Raw genomic sequence first — 14,845 nt, forward strand, 5'->3', positions numbered from 1 at the left:
AAAGGAAAAAAAGACCTGTTATTCCAGAAGCACGGGAGAACAACCAAGAAAAGGGGGAAAGCACATAATCAACACCGTGTGTAGGCACAATGCTACATGTCTACATGGTGGCTTTTTTTTTTTTGGGAGATGGAGTCTCGCTCTGTTGCCCAGGCTGGAGTGCAGTGGCATGATGTAATCTTGGCTCACTACAACCTTCGCCTCCCAAGTTCAAGCGATTCTCCTGCCTCAGCCTCCTGGATAGCTGGGATTACAGGTGCCTGCCACCATGCCTGGCTAATTTTTCTATTTTTAGTAGAGACAGGGTTTCACCATGTTGGTCAGGCTGGTCTTGAACTCCTGACCTCAGGTGATCCACCCTCCTCCTCTGCCTCCCAAAGTGCTGGGATTCTCAGAAATGACTGCTTTTGTTTTTTACAGCTGGGAGTACAGGAGTGAACATTTTCATATGTAAGAGCAATATGCTCTCAAAGCCTCTTCAGTAGGACGTTGGCATAACTTGGCTCCACCAATGTGGTCCCAAAGCAAACTGATGTAGACAGGCAGACTAGTCACATACCCTGCCAGCTCTGTGCCAGTATCTGCCCTGTCTCTGCCAGGCCTCATTAGGATTACCCAGCATTTGAAATTCTGTTAGATCTTAGAAACAGTAAGAAAGTAGGCTAAGGATTTTAGAAAAATAGAAAATTTTAATCTTTACATATAACACGTCCAGACCCTTAATTGTTTTTAAAAAGTTTTTCCTCCCTTCCAAATCTGTGGAGCATAATAAGTCTTGGCTTACACTGACCTGATTTTTAAAGTATCTTGCTCTTTGCTGATCTGCTCATAACAGAAGCAGCTCGGCTTTCCTCTGGGAGCACCAATTTGAAGGCCCCCCCCCCAGCCCACAAACCTAGAGTGTACTCTCCACCCCCGGGTCACAGAACTTCATTCTCTCCTGCTCTGCAACCCAGGGACCCTATGGCCTCTGAGGCCCAACACCGAAGCTCTTCCTTGCAGAAGAGCTAAGTTGCTAAGGAGACCATCTGCAGTGTCATAAGCCCTTGGCATTTGTTGAGCTCCCGCATGGGGCTTCCTGCAACCACCTGGCCTACTTGCTTCAACCACATTCCATTTGGAATGTGTCTTTAAGGCACTAAGTGATCTCAAGAATTGGCTGTTTTTTTTGAATCCAGCGATCCAAGTTCCTATCTCAGTGGGACCTCAGGAAAAAAAAAAAAAAAAGGATTGGCTCTGCTTATGTAAGGCCTGCCTTTTGCACACCAGTTGTGTGTTAATGACTGCTGGATACCAGTCCACACCCCCTCAAACACCTCACCGTCCCAAACAGGGTGCTCCTACAGGTCCCAGGGTGCTGTTAGTGGAAGAAAGGCAGCTCCAGGAAGTCTCTGTCTAGCCTTCATGACAGAAAGTAGTTAATCCTCTGGGAAATGGACTTGCAGCCCTGGGAAGAAAAGAGCTGTTCCTCCTTGGGGACATACACCATCATCTGGGCGATTTCATCCAGCGTCTCTTCTGTATACAGGAGCTCCTGGCTCAGGAAGGCATCCCGCGCACACAGCCTGACGTGACGGTACTCCAGTGGCAGGAAGGGGACAAAGTAGTCAATCAGGTTTTCCCTCACAAGACGGCTGTGGCCAAAGCCATTGTCTGAAATCAAGATCAGAGGTACATGGAATCTGACCTGGGGCTGAACCTAGCTGAATTTGGGGGTGAGGGGATGGGCGTTGCTGTTTGTTTCTTTTAAACAGGGTCTTGCTCTGTCACCCAGGCTGGAGTGCAGTGGTGCTATCTTGGCTTTTTGCACCCTCCACCTCCTGGTTTCAGAAGATCCTCCCATCCTAGCCTCTGAGTACTGGGACCACAGATGTACACCACCACACCCAGCTAATTTTTGTATTTATTTGTTTATTTATTTTGAGACGGAGTTTCGCTCTTGTTACCCAGGCTGGAGTGCCATGGCACGATCTCTGCTCACCGCAACCTCCGCCTCCTGGGTTCAGGCAATTCTCCTGCCTCAGCCTCCCGAGTAGCCAGGATTACAGGCACACGCCACCATGCCCAGCTGATTTTTTGTATTTTTAGTACAGACGGGGTTTCACCATGTTGACCAGGATGGTCTTGATCTCTTGAGCTTTTGATCCATCCGCCTCGGCCTCCCAAAGTGCTGGGATTACAGGCGTGAGCCACCGTGCCCAGCCCTTTTTTTTTTTTTGAGACGGAGTTTCGCTCTTGTTACCCAGGCTAGAGTGCAATGGGTGATCTTGGCTCACCGCAACCTCCGTCTCCTGGGTTCAGGCAATTCTCTTGCCTCAGCCTCCTGAGTAGCTGGGATTACAGGCACGCACCACTGTGCCCAGCTAATTTTTTGTATTTTTAGTAGAGACGGGGTTTCACCATGTTGACCAGGATGGTCTCGATCTGTTGACCTCGTGATCCACCCACCTCGGCCTCCCAAAGTGCTGGGATTACAGGCTTGAGCCACCGCGCCCGGCCCCCCCCTTTTTTTTTTTTAAGACTGAGTCTCACTTTGTTGCCAGGCTCGAGGGCAGTGGCGCGATCTTTTCAGTGGCACTGAAACCTCTGTCTTTTGGGTTCAAGCAATTCTTGTGCCTCAGCCTCCCAGATTACAGGCACCTGCCATCACACCCAGCTAATTTTTAGTAGCAACAGGGTTTCACCATGTCAGCCAGGATGGTCTTGATCTCCTGACCTCGTGATCCACCCACCTTGGCCTCCCAAGGTGCTAGCATTACAGGCGTAAGACAGTGGCACCCGGCCAACTTTTATATTTTTGGTAGAGACAGGTTTCACCATGTTGGCCAGGCTGGTCTCGAACTCCTAGACTCAAGTGATCTGTCTGCCTCAGCCTCCCAAAGTGCTGGGACTACAGGTGTGAGCCACCACACCTGGCCCCAGTTGGAGTTTTAAGGTGTCTCCAAACTGAAGGGCTGGGCAAGGTTGGATCTCGTCTCTCAACTCCAGGAGTGCTGTCTGCAGTGTGTGTCAAAACTCCACAGCTGTGTCTCCTTTAGGTAGTCTCCCAGTGAGACTCTTGGGGCTACTGCAAACTACTCTTTCCAAGCATTTCCAGAAAAGGAGCTCAGGCTTTCTTAGCACTTTTCCTGTGCCTATGCAAGGCTGCTGATATGAGATGACTATGGTCTGCCCTCTGTGGTGCCAAGTACCCTATCTACCTCATAAACACACATTCCAACAAACACGTTAACTAACCCCAGCTGTGGCTCTCACCAGAGGCATATTTTTTTGTGTGTGACTGGGAGTCAGTTACTTACCTATGGTTTCCACAATCTCTGCCTGGAGGTGGGGCTCCAAGTGTTCCATCGTAATTTCTTCCCGGGACCATCCATCCTTGAGCAACTTTAGGACCACCTCATTGATTCTATCGCCCCTGAGGTTACTGAAGGAGACAAGAGCTTGTTAACCCATTTCTTTATTATATAACCACCGAAGCCAACGCATGGGTGCCTGGAAGAATGGAGGCTGAGCGGCATGAGCCTTCTCTCTCTCCCAGGAGACCTTGTCACAACTCAAAGGTCTGCACAGAAAAGACATTGTCCAGCTTGGCCACCCATTCTCTCTCGTTCTCTTTTGAGACACAACGAGACTGCTAGGTGCAGGGAGCATAAAGATGGTAAGTGGTTCTTCCCCTTACTTCTGTGTGGTCTGAGGGGCATCCATGTATTCAGTTCCAGGACAGTGTGGCAAGTGCTAATGGAGGAGTGATCCAGTTCTAAGGAGAAGGCTTCAGAGGGAAGATGAGGATTCTGAGCAAAGAAAGACCAAGTAGTGATCATCAGACACTTGGCAGGGAAGGGATGGGTCAGGCATGGATGCACCAGAGAGCTTGTGGGGTTCAGGGGCTTTAAGTTGCTTAGAGGAACCAGAGTAGCAGAGGCATAAAAGGCTAGCCAAGGCTAGGGTGAGGAGGCCTTTGTCTGCCATATACATGGATTTGAGCTTAGGGCTGTGGAGAAGGGAGGGAAAAGAGGGTAAGAATTAGTTATAGGCCGGGCGCGGTGGCTCACACCTATAATCCCAGCACTTTGGGAGACCGAGGCGGGTGGATCAAGACCATCCTGGTCAACAAGGTGAAACCCCGTCTCTACTAAAAATACAAAAAATTAGCTGGGCATGATGGTGCGCGCCTGTAGTCCCAGCTACTCGGGAGGCTGAGGCAGGAGAATTGCTTGAACCCAGAAGGCGGAGGTTGTGGTGAGCTGAGATCGTGCCATTTCACTCCAGCCTGGGTAACAAGAGCGAAACTCCGTCTCAAAAAAAAAAAAAAAAAAGAATTAGTTATAGAGGCACAATTGAGAAACACTGTAATTGATGGACATGAGAAGTGAAAGGAGGTCATCAAAGAACACAGTAGCCTCAGGCTGCTTGCTGTCCCCCTTTAACAGAGGTGGAGATGAAAGCCTGGCTTTACACCGTTGGAATGGTTTTTGCTTGCCTGTGCTCTCTCTCAGGTTGTGATATCACTGAATAACTGGAATGATGGGTCTGAAGCACAGACAGATTTGGGTGGGAGAAAGAGGATAAGGAGAGAGGATGCAACCGTAGGTCTGCCAGCAGGAAGCTGGGATGGATGTAGTGGAGGCTTGAACCTGGGAGCACCTCCTCATCCTCCACTCCCTGCCCCAGCCCAGGCATCCTCTTCCCCCACCTCCCCTCCCTGGGCTGCAGCCTCAGCCAGCTCCACCAGCTCCTTAAACAAACCAAAGTCTTGCCCATCTCCGCATCAATGCACTCACGTGCTCTCTTTTTGAAGACAGTCTCACTCTGTCACCCAGACTGGAGTACAGTGGTATGATTTCAGCTCACTGCAGCCTCAACCTCCTCAGGCTCAGCTGATCCTCCCAGGTACATCCCACCATACCCAGCTTTTACTTTTGAGACACAGTTTCACTCTTGTTGCCCAGGATGGAGTGCAATGGCCTGATGTCTGCTCACTGCAGCCTCTGCCTCCCAGATTCAAGAGATTCTCCTGCCTCAGCTTCCCAAGTAGCTGGGACTATAGGCACACACCACCATGCCAGGCTAATTTTGTATTTTTAGTAGAGACAAGGTTTCACCATGTTGGCCAGGCTGGTCTCTTACTCCTGACCTCAGGTGACCCACCCGCCTCAGCCTCCCTAAGTGCTGGGATGAAAGGCGTGCCCAGCCCTATTTTAATTTTTGTGTAGAGACAAGGTCTCACTGTGTTCCCTGGGCTGGTCTCCAACTCTTATGCTCAAGTGATCCTCTTACCTCAAGCCTCCCAAAGTGTTGGGATGATAGACATGAGCCCTTGTGCCCAGCCTCCCTTGCATTTTCCTCGGGTCCAGCAGAATGAGGGAGGGTCAAGGACAGGGAACGCAGGTTAGAAGTGGAGATCCAGTATCTCCATCTCTTTCCTTCCACACCCAGCTCTGAAAGCCCCATGACACCCACCGGTGTATTAATGTTTTTGCTCATTTAGCCTATGACTGCACTCTGTACACCATGCTCCATGGGGACTCCTGGGAAATGAGGGGAGCTGTGTGGTTCTCTCCCTGTCTCAACCATTGGGTAGAGGTTGAGGCTAGGCAGGCATCCTTCCCTGCCACGCAGGTAAGCTCGGACTGTCAGATTGTCTAGCCAGGTGCCTCCTCAGAGGGGTAGGTGCCAATGTGCCTTTCACAACCAGAATTTACAGGAAGACAGCTCTCCACTGGAGCAGCCCGGCAGAACAGAGGTGCTCAAGATCAGCCACTCAGCCAGGCTTCCTCCAGCACCTGCCTATAGGGAAGCTGCTCACAAGACTCTTCCACTTCGACTCTGCCGCTGCCATGGCGTTACCCCATCCTGCATTCCCCACAGGAGGCAGGGGCTGGAGAGGAGGATCCAGGGTGCTGTGAAGCCCACACCATGGTACTCCCTCACCCAGCCCCAGGGGCACAGACTCCAGGGCCTTCTCCATTCCCCCGTCAGCTGCTTGAGAGCAGGAAACTGGCCTCTTTATTTCTGTAACCCAGTGCTTTGCACACATCAGGCACTCAGCCTTTAGTAAATAAAAGTTCATCTCCGCACCTGTGTCTGTACCATCTTCACCCTTCCCAATCTCTCCTGGTTTATCCCACAGCCAAAGTCCCTTTTATTCCACCATTTTACAGGTTTTAATCTCACCCCCTGACCCATAGCTTGAGGCCCCTCTGTACACACCATCCCTCCCGTCATTTTCAGGACCGCCACTCTGGCACCAGCATTTTATCTGTAGACAGCCACTGTCTTCCTGGAACACCTCAATTCCCTTCTACAGGTCACTGCTAGCCTGGGTCACTAGGAAATATGGACGGGCCAGAGGGCACCTGTCTCAACCAGCCCTCTACCCTGGCCAACATTTAATCTCACCAGCCCTTATCCCTAAGACCCCTTAAGTCTGGGGACTTAAGGCCTCACCAGACAGAACTGGTTGTTGCTGTAACAAACCCCATGCTAACTGCTATGTGCTTCCTAAAGAACAGCCACAGACACATCTCTTTGAGCCTTAGTGTCGTCATTTACAAAACAAGGACTGGACCAATCTAAGCTGTCCTCTAATGAATCAACAGGCAGCCAACAGACACACTGGGAGCCATGCTTCCATTAGTAAGTTCTATCTGTGTAGTTCTGTAATTTTTCAAAGTCCTTTCTATCCTTTTCCTGACACCACCACAAAGGAAACAAGGCTTTAATTACCCTTGTCACTTCACAGCTCCCATCGCAGAGTTCGACGTTCCTGTCCTGCCATGTGACCCCATTCCTGCAGCCTTCTGTATTTGGCAGACACAGGCGAAGTAGTTAATGTTACTTTCCTGTTGCCCAGCCATCGGACCCGATTCCCTAGCCCGGACAAAGGCAGCACCACACACACTCAACTCCCTGCTTCAGCTGCCACCTCCTCTCTTCTGCCACAAAGGGGAGGCCAGCAAAGCCTCTGGCAACTCACTTCAAACAGCAGGTTTCAGATTTATCTCAGAATAAAACTGCTGCTCTTCACGTAGTGTGACTTGGTCACTCTAGCAGTTTGAATCAGCTGTGCTTTTCTTTCACATCCAAGAATCCTTACTACAAGGGATGATTAATTGAAGCACATTATAGAAATCAAATCCCGAGATTCCAATATCAACACAGTGTCTCCCCAAGACATCGCCGGCCCACCTGAGAGAGCCTCAGAGGGCGAGAGTCTGCGCCCTGGACAGCCTGGAACGGACTATGTCAGCCCAGCTCCATGGCTGGAGCGGGGACCTGGCTCTCCAAGGCTGGGCACAAGCACACACCACAGCCACTAGAACCCAAGGGCACAACTTTTCCATTTTTCCTTCACATCCTTGTCACAGTTATGTGTCCTCTTCCCTGGAGCTCAGAGACTCCTGGGGGACCTCCCCACCCTGCTGTGGCCTGGAGGAGTCTGGCAGGGCGGCTTTTCCGAAAGCCCGCCCCACCTGCAACCTGCCCACAATCACATGGCCTTAGACAGTCCACCGAGGCAGGGTCACTGGGGGAAAGGACAGGCGGCTGGCCAGGGCTGGAGGGTGCTGCCATTGGGTCGATGGCCAAAATACTACAAAGGCTAATGTCTGTGTAGAGACTGCAGGGTCACCAGGTCACATTAGGCAATCATGGCCCAGGTGAGGTTTTCCAAGCTGAGAAGTGGGAGAATCTGCCTGGCTGGCACCACCTGAGGCCAGTAGACCCCTGTCGGGGAAAGGGAGGAGGTCGACACACACAAGAGATTCCTGCGGAAGGGAAAGGGAGGCCCAAGGTGGGGTCACCATGCTTTGCCCTGTGCCGTGGGAAGGACTGGCTTCCGCACTGGTGGGTCAGAGGGTCCTGTGGATTCCCCCACCCAGGGCTCAGGTGCAGAAGCTATAGAACACCCAGTGACTCCTCTGTTCGGGCTTGTCTGTATGGTGCAGCCTCCATCTGACTCGTTGCACCAGGAGATTTAAGCCTGGCTGCCTCCCCAGGTGGAAATAAACAGTACCAAATGTGGCCATAAGAACAAATTTGAAGAACGGACTGTCCACATCTCCTCGTTCTGGCCGCTCAAATCACACAAGAGGTTTCTCTCTCCTCTTAAAAATCACCCTGGGCGCCCCGCATTCTAAGCCTCCATAGCTTTACCTACAGACCAGGAAGGGCTTCCCATCACCACACAGAAACTCCAACCCAGCAATAGTTTAAACCTGTTTCACTTCTTTTCTTGAGATGGAGTTTCACTCTTGTTGCCCAGGCTGGAGTGCAGTGGCGCGATCTTAGCTCACGGGAACCTCCACCTCCCAGGCTCAAGAAATCCTCCTGCCCTAGCCTCCCAAGTAGCTGGGACCACAGGCTCACACCACCATGCCCGGCTAATTTTTGTATTTTTGGTAGAGACGGGGTTTCACCATGTGGCCCAGGCTGGTCTCAAACTCCTGGACTTAAGGGACCTGCCTGCCTTGGCTTCCCAAAGGGCTGAAATTACAGGCATGAGCCACCACAGCTGGCTGCTGCTTTCTGTACTGGAGTTTGTGCTGGTTTTTCTTGAGGAAAAGGTTCTGAACCTGGGGACGTGTGGAAGCCTCCACTGCCAGCTAGTATCTTCCCGTCCCCCAGCCCCCTTGACCACTGTTCCCCAGAACTCACCTGAGAAACAGAAAGATAGTCCATGGAGACTCGGCCCTGTCATCCTCAGGGGCCCGGCGTTCTAAGGGTGGCCCAAGCACCTCCAGCAGCCCTGGGTGCAGCTTCTCAGCCTCGTCAAAGATGAACAGGGTCTGATAGCAGAGCTGCTGCATCTCCCGGATCTGGCCCTTTAGCTGTTCCTGCAAGGGATATAGGGAGCAGCTGGGTAACTGGCCACACCTTCCACCTCCAGCCTTGAGGGCATGGTTCCCCTGGGCATGTGCAATGGGGGCGGGCCTAGGATATTTGCATCTGATCAGCTTCCCAGGTGATTCTCATGCACACTGAGAGTTGAATGCTAAACACAGTGGAGCCAGCCTGTCCTGAACGCCCAGGTGCAGAGCGCCCACTGGCAGCCTGGCTGGGCTGAGCTCTCAGGGGAGCAAGCCTGCTGAAGGGCTGTCTCGGCCCAACCAACCTTGGACTTGGCTCCTGCAAGGGGCTGTGGCGGGTTCCTTGCCCCAGGCTGAGAACCTTCAAGTGAAAAGTAAACCCTCAAGTGAAAAGATGGTTCTCTGCAATGTTCATCAAAACGGGCAAGGAATATATTATTTAGAGCCAGCTCCCACCCCAGGGCCCATACTCCCTGTCTACTGGGTGCACCCGTGTAGGGGAAGGCTTGCGGTGTAAGGGTGTGCCATGCCAGTTTTCATAGCAGAGATGCTGGGGTCACAGCAGTTTTGCCACAGTCTAAGCCAGATAGCTCTTCCTGGAGAGGCCCAGCTCACCCTGCCCCTGCCCTCCAAAGCCATATGGAAATTGCCAGGAGACGGGGGCAAGTCTCTGTCCTCTAATGCTGACAGAATCTTCCCAGGTGAGCACATTCCAAACATTAGAACAGAAACCCAAAGCCAGGTGCAGCCCTCTCTGTCAGGCTCAGCAGGGTTCAGTCCTCTGGCGGTATGTTTTCAATACTACATGTCTGAATTAGAAGAAACCCAAAATAGCAAAATAGCCAAGGAAATTTGTCCATCCACTCGCTGGTATATAATAAGCCCATATGGGAAGACATGGAAAATCTGTAAGATAGGACAGACCTGTGTCTTAAAAAGACAGGATATGAAACTTTCTGTCCAACGTAGTCACAATGACATAAAGATCGTGGACAAAGGTTCACACCAAAGGTAGCAGATAAAATGCGAACTCTCCTTAGCTGACACGGGTGTGTCCATGCGGAGAGCCTGAAAGTTTTTGCTTTTCTGTTTTTTTTGTTTTGTTTTGAGTTGGGAGTCTTGCTCTATCGCCCAGGCTGGAGCGCAGTGGCACAATCTCGGCTCACCACAACCTCTGCCTCCCAGTTTCAAGCTATTCTCCTGCCTCAGCCTCCTGAGTAGCTGGGACTACAGGCGAGTGCCACCACCCCCGACTAATTTTTGTATTTTTAGTACAGATGGTGTTTCACTATGTTGGCCAGGCTGGTCTTGAACTCCTGATCTCATGATTCACCCACCTTGGACTCCCAAAGTACTGGGATTACAGGCGTTAGCCACAGCGCCTGGCCCCTGCCTCTCTCTGTTCTACACTGCCTGTGACATTTCACTACTTCCCCAACAAAAATCAACATGCAGCGCCCAGCCTCTCGAGGGTGGCTGTTCAGAGGACAGAGCAGGGAGTGGTGTTTGGAATGCCAGTCACCTCCAGATGCTCAGAGCTTCTGTGAGGAGTGGACAGGGTGAGTGGCTCTGTCTGTCACAGGTTCTGCCACATGTCCCCACCTCACCAGGCTTCTCCAGAGCCTACTACCTTGCAAGGAAGAGCTGGCATGAGGGTCTTCCCCCCCCCCAAGCACAGAGGCCTCGCCCCAGCCCTTGTGGGCCTTACCTTGTATAGGTCCACATACTTGGGGTGAGGAAAGTGGATCGTGGCAATGAACATCCTGACACAGTCACTCCTCAGCCCATCCCGATACAGGTTCTCTGCCAGCATCCTCGCCACGAAGTTCTTCCCTGTGCCAGACCAGCCATGGAACGACAGAGCAAGGGCCTTGTCTGGCTGCGGCGTCTCTAGGTAGCCCCTCACCGTACTTAGAACCAGCTGCTGGACCAAATGCTGGCCATGCAGCCGCACATTCAGGTCCCACTCTAAGCCTAAGGGCAGGAAAGAGGCAGTCACAGTGAGAGGCACACACAGGCTCATCCCCCACAACAGCCAGCAGCCCAGAAACCAAGCCACTCTGAATCTCTCAGGTGGGATCAGTTACTCCTCCTGTTTGGCCTTAGAGTAAGAAGCCAGGAGACAGATCTTGCTGTAGAAGGGATTCAAGGACTACTTTCTTTTCTTTTTTTTTGAGATGGAGTCTCGCTCTGTCACCCAGGCTGGAGTGTAATGGCACAATCTTGGCTCATCGAAACCTCCACCTGCCGGGTTCAAGCGATTCTCCTGCCTCAGCCTCCTGAGTAGCTGGGACTACAAGCGCCCACCACCATGCCTGGCTAATTTCTGTATTTTTAGCAGAGACGAGGTTTCACCATATTGCCTAGGCTGGTCTCGAATTCTTGACCTCAGGTGATCTGACCACCTCTGCCTCCCAAAGTGCTGGGATTACAAGCATGAGCTACCACACCCAGCCTCGAGGGCTACTTTCTGAAGTTTCAGAAATCAAGATGGGACTCAGCGTGAGGGTGGTATCACCCTTCCTGAGGATCCTGCAGATACCCAGAACAGTTGGCACAGACGTATGGGGAGGAACCCTGTCCCCCATGTCCTGAGGCTGTTCCCATCCTGTGGTTTCAGGGCTCCGTTTTATGGAGAAGCCTGATACTCATTCTCATTCAATTCAGCCAACACTTGAGAGTATCTCCGGGGCGCAAAGTTCTCTGATAGGCCTAACTTCCTCTCAGCCAGGAGGCTGCAGGATTTGTAGACTGGGCTACCAGGAGCCGCGGTGGAGACAGGGAGGGTGTGCTGCCAGCTGTGGGCGACCTCCTGACCATTCCAAGTTCAGGACCAATTGGTCAAACACCTCAAGTCAGCCCAGAGTGGTTATTCTGGAGCCTTCGGAGGTCAAGGTCTATGATACAACATTGAGGGTATCACACATTGGTTTAAAAGTAGTAGGAACATAGAAGAAAATTAACGTTTGCTGCTTTTTTTCCCCTCTAAATTCAGAACTGGACTGAGTGTTTTACATTTAGTCTTACAATTCTGCAAGACAGGCATTATTCTTCCCACTAAAGCTGAGGAAACTGGCTGGGTGCAGTGGCTCATGCCTGTAATCCCATCACTTTGGGAGGCTGAGAGTGGTGGATCACTTGAGGTCAGGAGTTTGAGACCAGCGTGGCCAACATGATGAAACCCCATCTTCTACTAAAAATACAAAAATGAGCAGGGCATGGTGGCATGTGCTTGTAATCTCAGCTACTCAGGAGGCTGAGGCAGGAGAATCGCTTAAGCCTGGGAGGCAGAGGTTTCAGTAAGCCAAGGTCATGCCACTGGGCAACAAAGAGACTTGGGCATCCAGCCTGGGCAACAAAGAGACTTGGTCTCAAACTAAATAAATTAAATAAATAAATAAAGCTGAGGAAACTGATGCTTGGGGAAGGACTCCTCAGTTTACCAGCAAGGAAGAGGCAAGACTAGGAATCCAATGGAGGCCTCCAATTCCCTGGCCACAACAATTTGTAGAACAACAGGTATGTTGAGTAACTCGCTAATTGCCACTTAGGGTGTTTGTTTTTTTTTTTTTTTTTTTTTGGAGACAGAGTTTCACTCTTGTTACCCAGGCTGGAGTGCAATGGTGCGATCTCGGCTCACCGCAACCTCCGCCTCCTGGGTTCAGGCAATTCTCCTGCCTCAGCCTCCTGAGTAGCTGGGATTACAGGCACCATGCCCAGCTAATATTTTGTATTTTTAGTTGAGAGGGTTTCACCATGTTGACCAGGATGGTCTCGATCTCTTGACCTCGTGATCCACCCGCCTCAGCCTCCCAAAGTGCTGGGATTACAGGCATGAGCCACCGCCCAGCTGCCACTTAGGGTCTTAATCCAAGTCAGCAACGATCCAGAGTCAGACTTCCTGACCTAGTAGTCCAGTCTTGTGTCCTGAGCCAGACTGTGTCCTTAACACACTGTGTTATTGGCATTTTGGCCAATTAAGTGACCTAAATATCTAGAGTGGGCCCCATTTATGGAGACTGAAGGAGCTGGGATCAGGAGAACTCTAGGCAAGAAATTGCTCCTAAGGAAAAGAGAGGAAGCTTTTGCAAATATCAGAGCAGGCTTCAGAACTTGGGGCCAGAGATCACCCTGTGGGTGAAAATGCCAATCAACTGCAATATGCAAATCAAGCCACCCAAACTAATTAGAAAATACTAGGAAGGGAGTTTGTTAAGTCATGAGTCACAGGCAGCTGGGAGCCGGAGAATGCACAGGCATATTTCCCTGTGATGGGGACTATGAATTAGTTATAATCAGAAACAGTCTCTTCTTTCTCTCAGGGTGTGAAGCTGCAAAGGCCTCCCTACTGATCCCAGATAAACCAGGAAAGGAGTGCTGCATCACCCAGACATTTGTCAGCTAAGGGTCAGAAAGGGAACTTTCAGTTACCACCCACAATTTCTGATCAGTTCTCTCACTGGATACTTCCAGTCCCCTGTGAGAGGTCGACGTTTAGAGCAAGGTGTTCTGGGCCTGACTCTCCTTAAGATCGAAGATGTTGGATTATGAGTTAATCCCTGCAAAACTCTTAGCACAGTGCCTGGTAAGTGTAATAGATATTAGCTATTCTCTTCTTGGAGAGGCTCTCAGGGCTCAGACCGACATGACCAGAGGTGGGTGGTAAGCGAGCAGAGGAAAACCTGTTTAGACAAGGGACACATGGTGGTAATGAGGGGCCTGCCCAACATCTAGCGGTGCTCCCTCCTCCCAGCTCAGCTGAGTGTCACTTGTTCATGGCATTCCCATGGATCCTCAAGATCCACAAAACAGCTCAGTTTTGTCTGGGCTATTAAGCTAGAGGCTCAAATCCCCGAGTCCCATCTTGACTTAAGTATTTGGTACTCCAAAAACTTCAGTCGGACTGTGGCAGTTCCTGCTTGTGGGGAGGCTGGGCAGCATGACAAAAGGTCCCTTGCATCTAACCATTTCCCCTGGACAGCCTCCCTCCCCACAGATTCCCAGCCCCTTAAAGCCAAGCGGGGTCCAACCTGTAAAGTTGTTGGAGATTCTGCAATCCCCACTGGGGCAGCAGTCTCGGAAGCTGCAGTACCACGTGGTCAGGAGATCCAGGTACCGCTGGCCCAACAGGGGAAGGCGCCAGCCTGGAAAAGGAGGAGCCGTGAGACCGAGAGGAGACCATCCGGTGCGCGACAGTGATGCGGCAACTTTGCCACATGATTCGTCAGGGGCAGAGCGACACCCAGAACTGAGATCTCAACGCCCAGCCCGGGCTCGGCCCACTGTCGGCCCTCAAGCCCTGCGTCCACAAGCAGCAGGGGAGAAGGCAGTCACCAGGCGTGTCCACAGCGGACGTTCCCAAGAGCTGTCAAGAGCAGCACCTTCGAATGACGCCAGGGTGGGCTGGGAGGCGGCACAGGCGGCGCAAGCCAGTCTGGAAGGAACGGGGATGGGGGCGGCGGGGGCGGGAAGCCGGGCCCCAGAGGGTGCCGGCGCCGCGGGTGGGGCCGGGCGGTGTTGGGCTCCTGACTCCGCGGAGGCTGCGGCGCCCACAGCCGGTACCCGGGGCCGCGCGGAGCGGGACTGTGGGCTGAGACGTCGCCCGGGGCAGGAGCGAGGCGACCACAGCCGCGCCCGGATAGCACCCTGCTCCGCAGCGAATGGCGGCCGCGGGCACGGGGTCTTACCCGGGGACCCCGCGGCTGCCTCCTCGTCCTCGTCACAGTCGTCGGGCCACACCTGGCGGCTGAAAAGCGTCCAGTACCGCTTAGACAGGGCGGCGGCCGCCCTCAGCTGCTCCTTCAGGCGCTGGAAGCCCGGCCAGGCCCAGGGCGAGCGCGGCTCGTCGGTCTCCTCCCACAGCCTAGAAGCGCTGCGGGGCTCGAGCGCGCCCGGGAGCGGCAGCAGCAGGACAAAGAGCCAGAGCGGGCGCCACGGGCCACGAAGCATGGCGGGCCCGGGGCTGCAAGCCTCTTCGGCCGCGGGGCTCGTCGGCTTCACTTACGGCCGGCGGTGGAGGGGTTGGGGATGGGGGCCGG

General features: G+C 52.5%; 1 protein-coding gene across 1 annotated transcript; it reads right to left on the reverse strand.

Annotated features, from left to right (window-relative positions):
- Window positions 1–669: 669 nt before the first annotated feature.
- TOR3A (torsin family 3 member A) lies at window positions 670–14,809 on the reverse strand. Its single transcript, XM_035279964.3, has 6 exons — window positions 14,495–14,809; window positions 13,838–13,951; window positions 10,516–10,781; window positions 8,656–8,834; window positions 3,300–3,424; window positions 670–1,653 (listed from the first exon to the last, which is right to left on the reverse strand). The coding sequence occupies exons 1-6, from the start codon at window positions 14,754–14,756 to the stop codon at window positions 1,403–1,405; spliced, it is 1,197 nt and encodes a 398-aa protein (XP_035135855.2). The 5' UTR covers window positions 14,757–14,809; the 3' UTR covers window positions 670–1,402.
- Window positions 14,810–14,845: the final 36 nt, after the last annotated feature.

The sequence above is a fragment of the Callithrix jacchus genome, chromosome 18, assembly GCF_049354715.1.
Source record: "Callithrix jacchus isolate 240 chromosome 18, calJac240_pri, whole genome shotgun sequence".
NCBI classification, from domain to species: domain Eukaryota; kingdom Metazoa; phylum Chordata; class Mammalia; order Primates; family Cebidae; genus Callithrix; species Callithrix jacchus.